This window comes from Hypomesus transpacificus, unplaced genomic scaffold, assembly GCF_021917145.1.
Source record: "Hypomesus transpacificus isolate Combined female unplaced genomic scaffold, fHypTra1 scaffold_218, whole genome shotgun sequence".
Lineage (NCBI taxonomy): Eukaryota > Metazoa > Chordata > Actinopteri > Osmeriformes > Osmeridae > Hypomesus > Hypomesus transpacificus.
Window position 1 is genome coordinate 38,564 of NW_025813755.1, and position 16,437 is coordinate 55,000.

A 16,437-nucleotide genomic window follows, 5' to 3' on the forward strand; every position below is an offset into this window, starting at 1 on the left:
AAAATGGGAGGGTGGGAGGAAAGTAGAATGGAAATCTGAGAGAATGGGAGGATGGGTTAGCATTAGGGTGAATGAAAGGATGGAGGATGGGTTAGCATTAGGGTGAATGAAAGGATGGAGGATGGGTTAGCATTAGGGTGAATGAAAGGATGGAGGATGAGGGGATGAGAGTACAGGAGGAAGGAAGGCACCTAGGACAATGAACTCTGGAACCCTGTTTAATTAACTGCTGCTTCTACCTCGACTTTCCTTCTCGTGATTCCGTCTCTACCCCGGCCGACTGGGGTCACTCTAACAGGGGGAACCAGTCGAGGGTAAGGGCCTGTGGAGCCCCTAGATTACAAGGATAAGAAATGACACAGGAGATCTCAAAGAGGAGAGGGGGGGGGGGCACAGGAGAGTGAGACAAAGGGCGAGCAGAAGGAGAGGAAGGGAGAGAGGCCCAGAGTGTTGGAGGAAAGGGAAGAGTGAGGGAGGTTAACAGACTCTGGCAGTAGAGACAGGGGGGCCAATCCGGGAACATGATTGGTTCACTGGTCTTGTTGACATGGGTCAGAGGCGGGGTCAGAATCAGACGGGCAGGCTGACAGGTCTGTAGGACAATCATCTCTCCCTCTCACTGAAGTGACTTGACTCTCTGGACCTCCATATGGACATCTAGCAGTTGGCTTTTGAGGACTGGTAGCAGGTCCTGACAAACGGGTGTGTGAATAGGACCGGAGCCCTGGGAGTTGAACAGTGCAGCACCAGCCATGTTCTGCTGCTGAATGATGTACTGTCTGCCTGAGCTCCCCAAGAGTGCACAACATCTGCCAATAACAAAAACAGCCTCTCCAGTGATTCAATGATGCAATACCCTGCCATTCACAGTAGGGGGAGACAGATATACCCCCCCCCCCCTACCCCACACCTCCCTGGCCCCCCCTGGCCCTCCCCTCCCCCGGCCCTGTGTGTCTGGCTCAGACTCCCACTGCTACTTGGAGGATCAAAGACCCAGGTGATGTCTGTCTGACAGGCCTACTCCCCTCTCAGACAGACAGGCAAGCCTCTCTTCTATCTCTGCATGAGCCCAGCACACACACCCAGCCACACACACACACCGACGCTCACCCACACACACTTATTTACACCCCCACACACACATACATACAGACACACCTGCACACGCACACACACACACACACCTGACACGCAGATACAAACATCTTTTACCTCACTTGCTTACAATCCCCCCTTCCTGCTCTCCAGCTGTGTCAGCCCCCCACCCCCCCCACCCCGCCCCCAGCTCTCCTGGAATAGCACAAACCTAAACAGCTGAGCTTAGACCCCCGCACAGATAGGCCCGCTTTTATTCTTTATTGTTTATTTATGAGGATCCCCATTAGCCACTGCCGTAGCAAAGGCTAGTCCTCCTGGCATCCAATCACACAACATGGAACACAGGCAGCCATCAAACAACCATCGACCAGACATGGCTGTTGACTGTGTCGTGTAATGCACAAAAGAGCCGGTACGTCCTTCTTAGTCTCGCTTCATGGTATATAACAGGGGCGTTGTTAGATATAAAGCTCTACTGGGGCACAGGCCCCTATTCATATCCCTTTTTTTTTTCTTCCAAGCTTGCTGCGCACAATGCACTACTCGGCTGTGGAAACTCCCCTTGCTTAACCCACTATACAACAGTTCAGGGACGCAAGTTTGATATCAGCTTTTGCAGGGACATCCATAGTTAATGTGAGCGTGCACATTTCTTTCGCATTCATTCGAGCGCAAATACTGTTTTTTGAGCTTCATGTAATATTTTTTTATGTTTTAGTCAAAATAAGAGGATCGGTAGGCCTATCATTTATAAACTACCTCAATTCTGACTTGTGTGCATGCCGCAAGGCTGGACTTCTGTGTGCGTGCTGCAGTGGCTATTTGGAAGCTCAGAAGAGTGCCCTGACATGGAATTCTGCGGGCATCGGCATGTGCTTTGATTGGACAATTGTTGATTGGGATACTACGTTTATTTTTTGCGGCATTATCAATCTAAATGAATGCACTAACTAATAAAATAAATTGTTAAAACTCAAACTAGATTTTACTGGGGCACAGCAGATTTATACTGGGCACGTGCCCCAGTCAAAAGGGTCCAACGACGCCCCCGGTATATAATATAATACGGACAGATCATTGGACCAGAAAACAGAGAAGGGGTGCTAAAGGAGCAAACAGAAAGTCTACTAGATACAGTATTGCAATGCCAGTCTTGTTTGTCAGTCAGCCTCTGGGTCAGCCGGGCAGCCCGTCAGTGAGTCACAACAACAGGTCTCTCATTGGAACAGAAGAAGTCTTCAAACAACATTCCGACAGCACTGCACCGATGACTCATGAGTGAGGGAGGGAGGGAGGGAAGGGGGGGGGGGTATAGAGTCTGGGTTAAATCTGTAGAGAAACACGCAGGGAAAACCATGAAAGAAGAAGAAAAAAAAACAACAGAGTTGAGAGCAGAGTTCTACATTCTGCCGGGTGATAAACGGAGTACTTTCTCCTCCTGCTTCTCCTCCTCTTCCTCTCTCTCTCTCCCATTCATATCTGGCCCTGAATCTACCGTCTGGCTTTGAGGATATATTTAGGGGAGAGGAGAGGGGGTGGGTGGAAGAGAGAGAGAGGGAGGGGGAGAGAGAGAGAGAGAGAGAGAGAGAGAGAGAGAGAGAGAGAGAGAGAGAGAGAGAGAGAGAGAGAGGGGGGGGGGGGGGGGGGGAGGTAAAGGATTGGGGAGGCGGGTACCGCCACCTCCTGTGGATGGTGCATGTGGGTGAGAGGGAGATGTGTCACGATGAGTCACGGGATGATAGATGCTCTCTTAAAAGCCCCCTGCACATTTCCTCTGCACACAGACGTTATTGAAGTGATGTTTGGGGATGCTCTGTTCTCATTAGCGAGTTAGAGGAGGGGAGGAGGGGAGGAGGGCGAGGAGAGAGTGTGATACCGGCAGAGGGGATACCGGCAGGCTTTCAAATGATCCCCCTCATCACGAATGCACCAGCTATCAATATGATTCTGAAATCTGTCTGTGTGAGGAGAAAGTGTGCGAGGGTGTGCACTCATGCGGGTGTGTGTGTCGCAGGCTTTTACCCATAATCTGTTGTTGTCAGAGTTGATCAAACCTAACTATTCCCTCAGGTGTGAGGAATCCGTTACAGATTAATCTGCATGTGCTTCCTGGCTCTCTAAACACCATAATCAGACCTGTGTGTCCTAAAACTCATCCAAACAAATTTGAAGTTGTAAAGGATTAAAACCATTGTGGGACATATCCAGCCTAAAGTCTGTATACCTGTCCAAAGAACATGTTGGCTCGGAGACACAACACATGTCATGTGACACAACCACCCAATAGAAGCCCATTAGATGCTGGCTCTGTTCATTTCCTATGAAGCCTCATTGCTTGTGGTTCTGTCACACTGGCCCTCTCCAGCAGCAGCACTGCGATAACTCAGCCCTGGGCTCCAGGGAGAGACGGGGACCAGCTGACATCGTCTGGCCTGAGCCAAGGGCATGTGACCACCATCAACATCAATACAACGACTTGATTCCCCAAAACGTTCCCATTTCCTCAACCGTGAAGGAGAGAAGAGAGCAGAGAGAAGTTCTCTCTGGTGCCAGGGAGTGTGCATACTGGAGGAGTACGGAGAGAATCATGAAAATACTTTGTCTTGATATCTTGATACAGTTGTAATTGAAAGGCCCTGGGTGTGAATATGTTAGATGCGAGGAGAGCAGGAGAGGGGAGGAAGAGGAGGGGAGAAAAGATGGTTTCCCTGTGGTTTCCTGTTCTGGTACTGTACGTGAGGAGACAGATGAAGCCCCGGGGCATGCACTTCACACTTCACTGTAAGTGGCAACCAACCACACACACACACACACACACACACCTAATCAACGCCTACAGCAATATATGGGTTTGAAGACTTTCACAAAGGTGCCCTGAGTCTGTGGCTTTGAAACCAGTCAAATTACCACCAGGGGCTAAAGATACAAATACATTAAGAACTGTGTCACGCTAATGACTTTAGATGCAGATCTTGAAAGCTATTAAACGGCAATAACTAAGTACCATGAATAAACAGAAAATAACATGGTATTTTCACTTTGAAAGGGAGCCACTCTTACCCAACAATGTGAGACATGTAAGTCATGTTTTTTCCCACTATGTCGAACAGTTAATGAGCTGGTGTTAACCAAACACATCTAACCGTCTCACATTCTTCCACAGGGTCAGGATAGACCGTGTTGGAAAGGGCTGGATGTGATCCACAACCATAACAACCAGTAAAATACAATAGGCTTTTCAGCATCTGAGTGTCCATCTGAATGTCTGAGAGTAAACGGAGGGAAGTGAGCTTGTACCAGATGGAGTGGCTGTGGCAGAAGTCCAGGGCTGAGATGATCTGTCTGAAGAACTTTCTGGCCTCCTTGGGCGTCAGCCTGCCTTTCTTCACCAGGTAGTCAAAGAGCTCCCCCCCAGACACATGCTCTAGGACCAGGTACCTAGAGGGAGAACACAGAAAGAACAAGTTGAAAACATCTCCCTCCACCTCTCCTCTCCCTCTCTCCCTCCCTCCCTCTCCCCCTCTTCCCTCCTTCCCTTCCACGTTGTTTACGACCCCTGTCCCCCTGGCCCAAGAGACGGCGTGTCTGGCCATGTGGCGGACAGTCCTTCATCTGGAGGGGTATGGCCGTGCTCCAGCACTGCAGAGCTCCGAGGGGAGATGAATCTCTCCTGACCCAGCACACATGCTGCCTCGGTGGGATGACAGCCAGCACTGCTGCCCCTGGGCTGGCCTAGCCCGCTCATATATCCTGGCTATGCACCTCCCCTCCAGCTTCACTGGACAAATTTAATCTCAGGCCGTGGAGTAGTCCCATGTGTGATATTGTGTGTGGTGTGTGTGTTTGTGTGTGTGTCTACTGCTCATCTCTCTCATGGCAGTATTGATTATACAATATCCACACAAACTGCAATTGGCCCCTGAGCACACAGTGAAGAGAAGTCAGCGGCCCTGTAAAGACCCTGACACAGGTTATGGGATGTCCAGTAATACACCAGACAGACTGGCCCAGCATGAGCCTAGCATACTGAGCCCAGAGGAGACCCTGTCTGCAGTATCAATAGAATATTACAGCTTCAAACTACAGGCTTGGCAGGTTACTGTATTCTTCCATTGACTACTGAAAGCTGCTGTTAGTAATTCCGCTTTTGAAGGACAGATACTGCACATACCGTGAAATATTTAGCTTAATCTATTCGAAATATTGAACGCACTATGATGTACAACATGATTATTTGACACACCGGAGGCTCGGGGCTGAAAGACGTGCCAGATGAAGCAGGCTGAGGGTCCAGCCAGGCTACAGCCTGCTATGGAGACCAACTGTCAGACTCGATAAGCAGAGTGAGGAAATTGGATGTTAATAATCTAATTACAGGGCGTTATGTATTAAAATATGTGTTGTTATCAGTGGAAATGTGACATAGACTCTCTTTGCGGAATCCCATTTGGCCTGTAAAGTGCATGGCTAATTGAATCAGTTGACATAGAGTCCCTCTGGAGAGAAAGGATACTGCCCAGACTGATGGGCCTGCCACTCACCACAGCTAAAAGTAGCTGTTTTGAATGTCTGTCTCTCTCTGCGTGTCTTATGAATGTGTGTGTGTGTGCATGCGTGTTTGCGCATGTGTGTCTGTGTGTGTGTGTGTGTGTGTGTGTACTGGCTACATCACCAGGGGGATGAGTCTGTCACCCTCCATAGCTAATGTTGGTTAATGCAGGGTGTTGACTGATGAGCGTATGGTGATGTTTACATAACAGAGGCTCCCTGGCTCTATTAGAATATTAGCCAGCGTGACTAAACGGCAACTTCCTTCAATTGGTCCGTCCACCCCTCTATCACAATCGCTGCCCTGCCCCCAAGGCACCATGTACCAATAAAACGTCTGTTTTAAACGTCTTTAATCTAAGGGCGGGGTTCAAGGAACCTCAGACCAATGACGTTGTCGCCAGTCCGTTGTTTGTTCCGCTGTGTAGTCACGGAGACAGGCTGTCATTAAGAAGGGGTCATGACTGTCACATGGTGTTACATGCATTCACTCCATTGGCTAAATTAGGAGGAAGGAAAGGGCCTGCGCTCTGTGGAGGAACGACAGTACTCACAAGTATTTCTTGTTTTCGTAGACGTCGTGCAGTTTTAAAACATGCGGGTGTTCTATGAGCTTCAGAATGGCTATTTCCCGCTCCACCTGTGAGAAAAAGAGAGAGAAAAGGGGGGGGGGGGGGGGTGGGGGAAGGGGGTAGAGAGATGGGAACAGAAAGAGTATGTATTAGTGAGGTAGTTCGTTGTGGACTCCTATCTACGAAACACAGAGCAGTGTGCCCCCCGGATCCCAGATTATCCACCTGTCACATCACACTCTGCCTTTCTCAACAGGCCGCTGATAAGCACTGGCCTGGGGTCTGTTTAAAGGGCGTGGTGTCCTAAGCTACTGCTGACTGCCAGGTTTACAACAGCTGTAGAATCTGAAGTCTGGTCTGAGGTCAGTTATCAGGGCAGAGAATCACAGGAAGCAGAGCTGACTGGCATGACAACCCAGCTGAGGGAGGAGAGATAAGAATGGTGTGTGTGTGGGTATTCTTGAGGGTAAATTTTCTTGGTTCTCTCAAGTTCAAATGCTGTTTCCAAGGTATTTTTGAGTTTCGCATTAGGGTTAGATTTACATTCCATTTACAATACATTTACATTAGGAGGTTCAAAGGTTAGGCTAAGGTTTAGGGTTCAGGTTAGGTTTAGGGTTCACATTTGGTTTTTGGGTTAGGTGTAAGGTCAGAGTGAAGGTTAGGGTTAAGGTTATGGTTGATGTTAGCGACTTGGGAAAACAAGATTTAGAATGGAAATGGCTTTTTCAGTGCCCACAAGAATCGCCAGGCAAACATTGTGTATGCGTGTTGATTTGGTACGACGTGCATGCACAGGAAGTTGATGACTGTGTCCCTCCACCCCTCTACGAGCGTCCTGTCCATTCAGAGGACAGAGGTCGAGCAAGGGTCCACATGTCCACACAGGTACACATCCTCCTGTCGTTCCTCGGCTCAGAGAGACATGCTGTACAAACACTGTGGACGCGTTGACAGGGTACGGGCTGAGAGGACAGAACGTGAAGCTGTGTTCCGTTGTCGCTTACCGAGCACCCGGGAGAAATGTACTTGCATGGGATTTTTTGTGAGCCGATTTTGCTTCCGACGATCAGGTCGGATTTGCATCAGGGACCGCAGGGTTTGTTGAGGGCGTGTGCACCTGCCACTGGGAATCAGCATGGAATACAGAACGCTTTGAATGGAACGCTTGCCTCCTCCCTCCGTCACACTCAACCCTGTCCTGCCCTCTTCTCCCCTCTCACCCCTCCCTTCCTCCCATGTGTTCATTCTCCTTGTCCTATAGCTTCCCCTAACTGAAAACTGACAGTTGACTACATTCAGAGAGTAATGCTGAGCTGGGCCTCTGTGTCTTGTAACCTGCCCTCGCCTCTGTTCCTGCCTCCTTCTCTGCCCTCGCCTCTCCTCCTGCCTCATTCTCTCCCCACGCCTTTGCTCCTGCCTCCTTCTCTGCCCACGCCTCTGCTCCTGCCTCCTTCTCTGCCCTCGCCTCTGCTCCTGCCTCCTTCTCTGCCCACGCCTCTGCTTCCTGCACCCCAGCTTTGCCCCTGCGCCAACTCTGAAACGAGGCAGTACCAGAAAAGTCAACGCTAAAGGAACATAGACTGAATCAGGAAGCAAAGGAGGCGTATCAGGTAAAAGGAGTGTCACCGATTAGCGGTATCAAAGGTAACAGCGGCTAGGCTAATCAGGGCTAATCCCGAGGATAATTAGCGCTATCCGCGGCGCTATGTCGTGTCCTTTATCACCTGAGGGCTGAGGTGTGATATTAGCAGTAGATCACACTAGCCTTGCATGGTGCCTTGCCTGAAGAGGCAAAAACTGCCTATGACTGGAGGAGATGATCTGTCTTAGGCTAAAGGCACAGCTGCAGCAGCTTTAAGGCTGGAGCTGTATCTGTATCCGGTCTCCCTTTTTGAGCTAATTGAAATGAAAATAATGAGCACACGGCTTAACGCGAAGAGGACTCGACTGTACAGTACAATACAGACGCCCTCGTATCAAAAGATTACCAGGATTTATCTATGGATATAAATCAATGAAACTGTTTGTCTGTCTCTTTGGCTAGCAGGCTGGCACTCCAGCTGGTATTCCTACCTGTTTATCTGTAGTAGTTAGGGCTCTGTCTCTTTATCCTACTGGGACCCAGCAACTCATTTATGTCCACTTTAAAGGTTTTGGGCTTGTGACTTTAAACCCACACTGCCCTTATTTCCTTAGTTGGAATTCATTGTATCCAGTTGAGAAAGCATCATGTTATTTCAAACGATGCGAAATGTGAACAACCTCCGGAATGGCTGTGTAATTCAAATTAAGTTGGTTAAGTTAAATAACTGCAACAAATATGAATGAGTTTCGAATTGTATTTCGTCCTTGAAATATGTTCGTCTTTAACCAGACCTTGGTTTTCTGTTCAAATAAAATACATATGTGAATCTGAGTCTCAGGAGGCTAAACTGCTGGTGGTTGTGTTCACGGCCAGATGCCCCCTCTCTCCACCTGGCAGAGCTTGCACACCTGCCCCCAGCAACCCTGCCCCCAGCACACCTGCCCCCAGCAACCCTGCCCCCAGAGGCTGTGCTGACACGCAGGCATGGCAAACCAAAGCAATACACAGCTGGTCATTCCTGATATGGGACACACACACACACAAACATTTGGAACAAAGTTCCAAAGTTTCACAACTTCCTAACTATCTTCTTTATCATAGTGACCCACAAAACTATCTCAATCTCTACATCCCATCCCTTTATCCCTATCCTACCTTCCCATCTATCCATCCTCTTTACTGGCTTGACATCTTTACACAGCCACCCAGTAGTCATTAACCACCATATCTACAAGGTGTGCACGTGTGTGTTCCCTCTCAATCTCTCTCTCACACTCGTCCACCCACACAAACACACACACTGGCTTCAGGTCCCACACTGCTGCTCAGAGAGAAAAGAGGAGAGGAAGAGAGGAGGTAGGGAGGAGAGGAGGAACGGATTAGGGGACGAGAGAGATAGTAAAACTGTTAGAAAAGGGGAAGGTATATAATTCAGAAGACATGAGATATTATTTAATTTGTAGACTGAGAGCAGAGGAGAGAGAGGATGGTGGAAAAGGTGAGCTGGCAAGGAAGGCAAGTGACCAATAAAGACCATTAAAACAGAGTAGGTATGGAAGGTGTACCCCCAGCCCCCCCCCTCCAAGGTTAGTGAGTGTGGGTTTGATTCTGATAGGTCAGTTTTTCCCATGTCTGATAATTACCCCTAATGGAACAACCTATCAGCTCACTAATGGACCACACTGCACTGGCCTTCTCCCAGGAGAGGAATAACCCTGGCTTGGAAAACCAACCAACATCTCTCGCTTTCTCTCTCAGACACATGTTCTCCCTCTCCCTCTCCCTCCTCTCCCTCTCCCTCTCCCTCTCCCTCTCCCTCTCTCTCTCTCCAACTCACTCTCACCAACTCTTTCTCTCTTTCTTATCAACTCTCTTTGCAAACTCTGCGCCTCCACCTACTTTCTCTCTCCCTCGCAGTTCTATCACTCCTCCACCTCGGTGCGAACCGCACGAAAGGTCGAGCGAGAACGCAAGACTGACACTAATCCAAATTGGTTGTTTGACGGGGAGATAATTTGTCTTGTAGATTACTGTGTTCATCATTATCGAGTGGCCATCATTAGTTTCGGAGGTCATCGCCCAGGCCTGGCTGTGGAATGGCTGATTGGCTGTGGTCTGCTGGGGTCTCCTGTCAGTGTCATATCCTGTCTAATGGAACAAACCACTGAGCTGGAAACTGAGGTGGCGTTCGGCTCCACAGACATCTATTAGATCCAAAATGGTGGAAGTTTACAGTGCTGCACGAATTTCTGGTGACTGGTTCTTCTAATAGGTAGTTACTGAAATGCTTAGTGACCAGAAAGACCTATTAGAATGTTAACTTTGAGCCAACACCAGCCACTGTTTGGGACCTGAGTCTGCCTTTGCACAGAAGGCCAACCTAAATCAGACCCTTCCCATGGGGGCCTTCAACCTAACCAACCTAACCAACATTCTGTTGTTGTGGCTTTGGACTATAAACCCAATGCACATTATATTCAATGTCAATGAAATGTTCTTAATGCTAGATAACTGTATCATTTGCAGGTGCAGATGGCATGTCAGGATGGGGTAGTAAAGTGCCATGTGGACCGTGGGCACGGCCGTAGGCACGTCTCGCCATCGCTACCGGAGAACAAAGAAATCTCTGCGAAAGACAGCTGTTCCTGAACAACACAGGAAGTGACCCGCGCTATCAGGCACATCCTGGAGGTGAACAGAGAGGCTCCTAACCGTACTGGCACAGCTAGGATGCAGGGATTGTGCTAGAGGATTGGCCTGCGGATCAAGAGGTCCCAGGTCCAAATACTATATATATTTATCGCTCTATTGCTAACGGATAGAGCGTCTGATCAGTCAACATGTTGTATATTTTTTGATGACCGCGTCACATCTGATCAAGTTGTCTCGGTGATGGAGCTAAGAGGACGGACTGTGGAGCCCCACCGACCGATCAAAGGACGGCGGACAGGATGTCCGTGTCACGGCCACATCACAGACACGGAGACGCAACCTTGTCACACATGTCACACGTCTGAACACAGCAGCTGAACAAACCTCAAGGGGAAACCAGCCTCAGTGATCGCAACTGTGATCAAAAGCACCATGATGTCTCATTCAGTCTTTACATATCTCTCTCTCTATGTCCCTCCATCTCCCTCTCTCACTTTCTATCTATCTTTATCTCTCTTCATTTCTCTCTCTCTCTTTCTCTCTCTCCCTCAATCTCTCTCAATCGCTATACATCCCTCTCTGTCTCTCAATCTCCCGTTCACCCCCTCTCTGTCTCTCTCTCTCTCTGTCTCTATCTCTTTCTCTCTGTCTCTCTCTCTGTCTCTCTCTCTCCCAGCCCCAGGGCGAGGCTAGAGGTCTCTTGATCACCAGTTGAAGGGATCAAAGAGGGCCAGCTCGACGTGTGTCAGATGAAACACCGAAGCCCCACTCAGTGTACACCAACACACAGGAGGCTTCTCTACGGCAGGGCTAGCAGCTGCAGGTCAGATGAAGAGAGCGATTTGACGAGGGAGAAAGAGGAGAAAGGGGGAATAGAGAGAAAAAGAGGAAACGATGGAAAGAGAGAGAGAGGTTGTGCCAGTTAACCCTCTGGGGTCCCAGGCATCTTTTGTTGCTAATTAACACGACATGCGGTGAGCATAACCTCCTTAGCAGCTTAGTCTGGGTAGACAGCCACAACCTGAGGGGGGGTGGGGGGATCGAGGGGCCCGGGGACGGAGACACTGCGATGGGCCCACGAGAAGAGAGGAAGGGGTCGTCTGCCAAGATCTGTCACCCAGCCGGGGAACGGGGGAGGGGGGGAGGGGCGAATGCATGCACTGCTTACCAGGGCACTAATTGCAAGACAGACGCGCGTACAAACCCCATCCATCCATATGTCAGTCAGTGAGCTAGTCAAGCAGATGCAGTGTACTCTGCCAAAGAGGTGAGACCTGCCAGGCTGCTAGGAGCTAGGGGGGGGGGGGGGGGAGTGGAGGGGGCTGGGGGGGGGGGGGGGGGTGCGCCATGTGCAATACCACCTATCTGGACGTGGGTGTCATGGCAGATCTTCCCCCTGCTAGGCTGTCTGATGGCTACAGCCATGTCTTGGCAGGAGCAGACCCAGCTCTGGTACATGTGCCAGCCTCTCCTTACCAATGGAGACGGATAAGGGCATGCCTGTCAGTATCAAGGACACACAGTTATGCGCAACACACACAGACACACGCCCGCACATATGCGCACACACACACACACACATTTAGAAAGATACAGATTTTCAAATTGCCATTGGAACACGTTTGTCATGACTTTTGCAGCAGGCCATCAATATCGATCCCACAAACACACACACACACACGTGCAAGTACAAGTACACCCAGACACACAGTCAGCGCAGCTGGGTTTTTGGATCATCAGGATATCACTCATCCTTTGTGAAGAGGAGGTGAATTCCCCTCGCAGGGACGATTGATCAATGTCTCAGACATGTAAATCGATCAGAACTACATGCTCTCCACAGCCGTCATCCTTCTTTCTGCTCTTCTCTTAGTCTGCCTCTCTCTCTCCCTCCCCCTCTCTCTCCCTATAGCAAACTAATAATCCCCCTCTACTCTCCCAAGGCCAACGTCCATCTTCCTCCCAATCATCCCTCGTTCATTCGCTCCGTCTCTCATTCGATCTCTCCAATCATCTCTGTGGTGGCGGCCCGTCGCTCTGACAGATCCATCAGGCTGTCAGTTAGAGCGTCGCCGGGGCGACCGGCGCGCTCATCACTCCCGTCCAGCAGACACATCTCGGAGCGACCTTGGGCCTGATCGCCTCTAATGGCCGTGCTCACGGTGTGGAGAGGTCAAAGGTCACTCTGATGAACCCTTTATGAACCTCTTTATGGGTCTGCTGGGAGGCGGTGTTGTTGTTCATGTGCGTGTGTGTGTCTGTGTGTGTGTGTGTGTGTGTGTCTGTGTGTGAGTACATCCCACTCCCACAGAGTATCCTGCCTGCTGGGGGCGTAATTGATTCAACACTGGTCTTCCAGCCAGTCAATCTCTCCGACTGACGACGGCAGCCATGTTTGGAAGTCGGAGAGCTGTGTTTGTCCACCCCTTCGTTCACACACTCCCTTGCGAGGAAGGAGGGATAACGCAGAGCAGAGGGAAAGGCAAGGTCACCTTGGGACGGGGAGAAGGGGAGGAGTTATCTGACAGATGAACGAACTGGAGCTCGGGTCAATACAGATACCCTGCACAGTTCAATTACTGGCTCTCCAGGAGGTGTCCAGGAACTCCCTGAGTAAAGCCGCTCTGTAATAATGCACACAGGTGACATATCCATCTCGTGCAGCTCTCCAGAGAGGAGGAGACTAGCCCTGCCACTGTAACAAGCTAATTACCAGAGTCGCTGGAGCAGAGGAGATAGGGTGACGGTGGTTGGCTGCGGACTCCACTCATCTGAATACAGGGCCTGTCAGTCTCCACAGGGCCGCGTGGGCCTAGTCAATAGCACTGGCTGGCCATCAGCTCACACGCACCGTCAATACTGACCTCTGGCTAAGGGGTCGGACAGGTGAACCGAAAACAACTCACACACACCCCGGGGCCTGACGGCCAAAAACAAGCCTGGTAAAGAAAGTACTTTGTATGGGAGACAAAAGGAGCATGCGTGTGTGGTATCTTACTACAGGTATAGCTCAAAACCTGTGTAGGCTGTAGGGAGTTTGTGTGTGTGTGTGCCAATATATGCGTGTGCGTGTATGTATCTGTGTGTGTATATGTGTGTTTATGCGCAGTTGCGCATGTGGTTGTCTGTATAAGCGACTGACTCATTAACAAACATCTATATTCTCAGTGTGCTCCTTGGGGACCAGAGATGGGTTTATTGATGATGTTCAAAGCGTTTAGTGTCAGGCTTTATGTGCCGGACTCATTGATTGCAGTTGGACCACATCTATTTATCTAAGTATGTGAGCCTCGGCAGGTATGTGTGTCTCTGCATGTGTTTCTGAAGACAATCTGTTCTGAGTGTGTGCGTTTGTGTGTGTGTGTGTGTTTAAGCTGATGCATAAACCAGATACAACACACTTGAGACACATCATATCTCTATAAATAACTGTGTTTGTGCGCATCTTTGTGAGCGAGACAGAGAGAGACATGATAGTGTGAGCAATGTGCATATGCCATGTCATTCTAGGTATCTATAAATAGCTGTGTGCGTATGTGTGCGTGCGTGTTTGTATTCTGAGTGTCCCTCCCTTCCATTAGGTTGTGGATGTCTTCCGACAGTGACTCACCAAGCCTGTCCTCCTAATGTGACACAGCCAGAAGCTGGAACCTCTCTCATGACAGTAAACAGAAGGTAAACAGAGTGGGAGCATGTGCGCATGTGTGTGTATGTGTGTATGTGTGTGTGTGTGTGTGTGTAGGTGACAACCTGACGTCTCTCATACATAGACATGTCTCTTCATATTTATCTGAGAATTTCCCTCCTCATAGACACACACACACACGCACAGGGTTAGTCACCCATGTATAGTGTCATGTGCTGCATACAGTTAAGATGGCCAAATGCCAGACCATGCTGTATGCCTACACACAGTTATGAGGGTTGACACGCATCCCACACAGTTCAACACACACATCACACACAGTTAGGCACACGCATCATGTCGGCACATCAAACGGTAACTGTAGCACACACCGCTAGACCATCCGTCTCTCTGTGATCTACCTTTCCTTCAGTTGTCCCCTCCTCCTTCTCTGCCCTCACTTCTCCTTCCAGCCACCCCTCCTCCACCTCCACCTCCACCTGCCATCTCTCTCGGATAATAAGAGGAGGACACAGGTGTGCATCCTTGATTAAGGACACAAAGACATGAAGGTGAAGAATGACTCAGAGAGAGACAGAGAGAGAGAGAGAGAGAGAGAGAGAGAGAGAGAGAGAGAGAGAGAGAGAGAGGGGTGGGATGTCATTCATCGCTTGACCGTTCCAGAAGAAGGGATTAAAACGCTACTCTGCCGTTCACGAAAAACAACGAAACTAAACAACACATTTAAAAAGACCGAAAACAAACAAACAAAAACTTGTTTTACTGTACTTCACTGACAGAAGGGGACAAAAGGAGAAAAAGGGTACTTTTTTAGATGGGGGCATTCCCCTCGTGTGGCTTCTCTCCGATTGAAGAGGAATTGTTGGAAAGTGTCAGTTCTCACTGAGTGCAGACTAAGCGTGCGTCGTGCCGGTTCTGACAGAGAGCGCAGAGCGTCTGATTTAAGACCGAGGAACGGAGCCCTCGCTGTCTCCTGAGCTGTTGCTGAGCGCCTCTGCTCTCTGCTCGGTGGGAAATCCCTCCATCTCTCCATCGCTCTACAGCATCCCTCCATCTCTAGCCTACCATCCCTCTAGAGCGTCCTTCCATCCCTGTATCTCACCAGCCCTCCAGTATCCCTTCATCCCTCTACAGTATCCATACATCTATCCATCCCTCCATCCGTACATGCCTCTCAAGCATCTCCACATCCCTCTTCAGTATCCCTCCATCCCTCTCTACAGAATCCATCCCTTCATACCTCTATTGCCTTCTCCCTCTATCCTTTTTCCTGTCCCCTTTATCTCTCTATAGCTTCATCCCCTCATCCATCCCGTCCTGTTTCTTATCCCTCCATGCCGAAATGTGAACGCAGTCACACTGGACACATGACTGATCTAAGCTCCAAAACACCCTGGGATCTGGGACCCCAGGCAATTAATCCCACTGGGGTCTGTTCAGATCTTCTGAGAGTGTGTCACTTTCACTTTGTCTCTGTTTGTCTCTTTCACTGTCTTCATCCCCGTCTCTCCCTATCCCTCTCCCTCTCCCTCTCCCTCTCCCTCTCCCTCTCGCTCTCTCTCTCTCCCTTACTCTTTCAACTCTCTCTTTCTTCCCCTCCCCTCACTTTGGCTCTCAACTCTCTTGTTCTCTTCCACTCCGTCGCTGTCCCTCTCCTTTTCTCACAGTTCTCGAATAAGCAGTCTATCTCTCTCTCTCTCTCTTTGTCAACTCTCGTCCTCTCCCCATCCCTCTCTGCCCCTCTCTCCTTCTCTCTCAGCGGTCTCCAATAAACCATCGGCCCCAGAAGACTTGTAATACTCTAAAGGTTATTACCAAAGCATCTAATCACATCTACCTATAGACAGAACCCTCCATACCATTCCATAACACTGTGGCTAAAGCTGTTCCTCCCAGGCCACTGTACTGGAGGCCAGTCCCCAACGCCCTCTGGTGAAAATCTATACCCCATCTCCCCCTTCAGCACAGTCCCAGGCACATTCAATAAGGAGAGAGACCAAAAGTGCATAAGAATTGATTTGGGAAGAGGAATTGGAAACAAAATTAGAATTGAGAGTGATGATTGACCTCAGTATTGACTGTGCAGCAGCAGGAACAGTAGAGAGAGGGAGGGGCTGGGAAGGAAGGAAGGGAGGGAGGGACGGCCAAAGGAATGATGCTATTGACTTAACACACTTTAGTTCGGACATGAGATAGAAAGAGGAAGAGTGTGAGGGTGAGAGAGAGAGAGAGAGAGAGAGAGAGAGAGAGAGAGAGAGAGAGAGAGGAGAGAGAGAGAGAGAGAGAGAGAGAGAGAGAGAGAGAGAGAGAGAGAGAGAGAGCGAGAGAGAGAG

General features: G+C 49.7%; 1 protein-coding gene across 2 annotated transcripts in view; it reads right to left on the reverse strand.

Annotated features, from left to right (window-relative positions):
• LOC124462474 (serine/threonine-protein kinase BRSK2) overlaps nucleotides 1-16,437 on the reverse strand; it is a 113,974-nt gene that overhangs the window by 34,205 nt on the left and 63,332 nt on the right. For both annotated transcript variants that reach the window (XM_047014064.1, XM_047014063.1), the window contains exons 3-4: nucleotides 6,201-6,286; nucleotides 4,396-4,536 (exon numbers count right to left, since the gene is read on the reverse strand). In XM_047014064.1, the coding sequence (XP_046870020.1) occupies nucleotides 4,396-4,536; nucleotides 6,201-6,286 (227 nt within the window). The remainder of the gene's footprint in view (nucleotides 1-4,395; nucleotides 4,537-6,200; nucleotides 6,287-16,437) is intronic.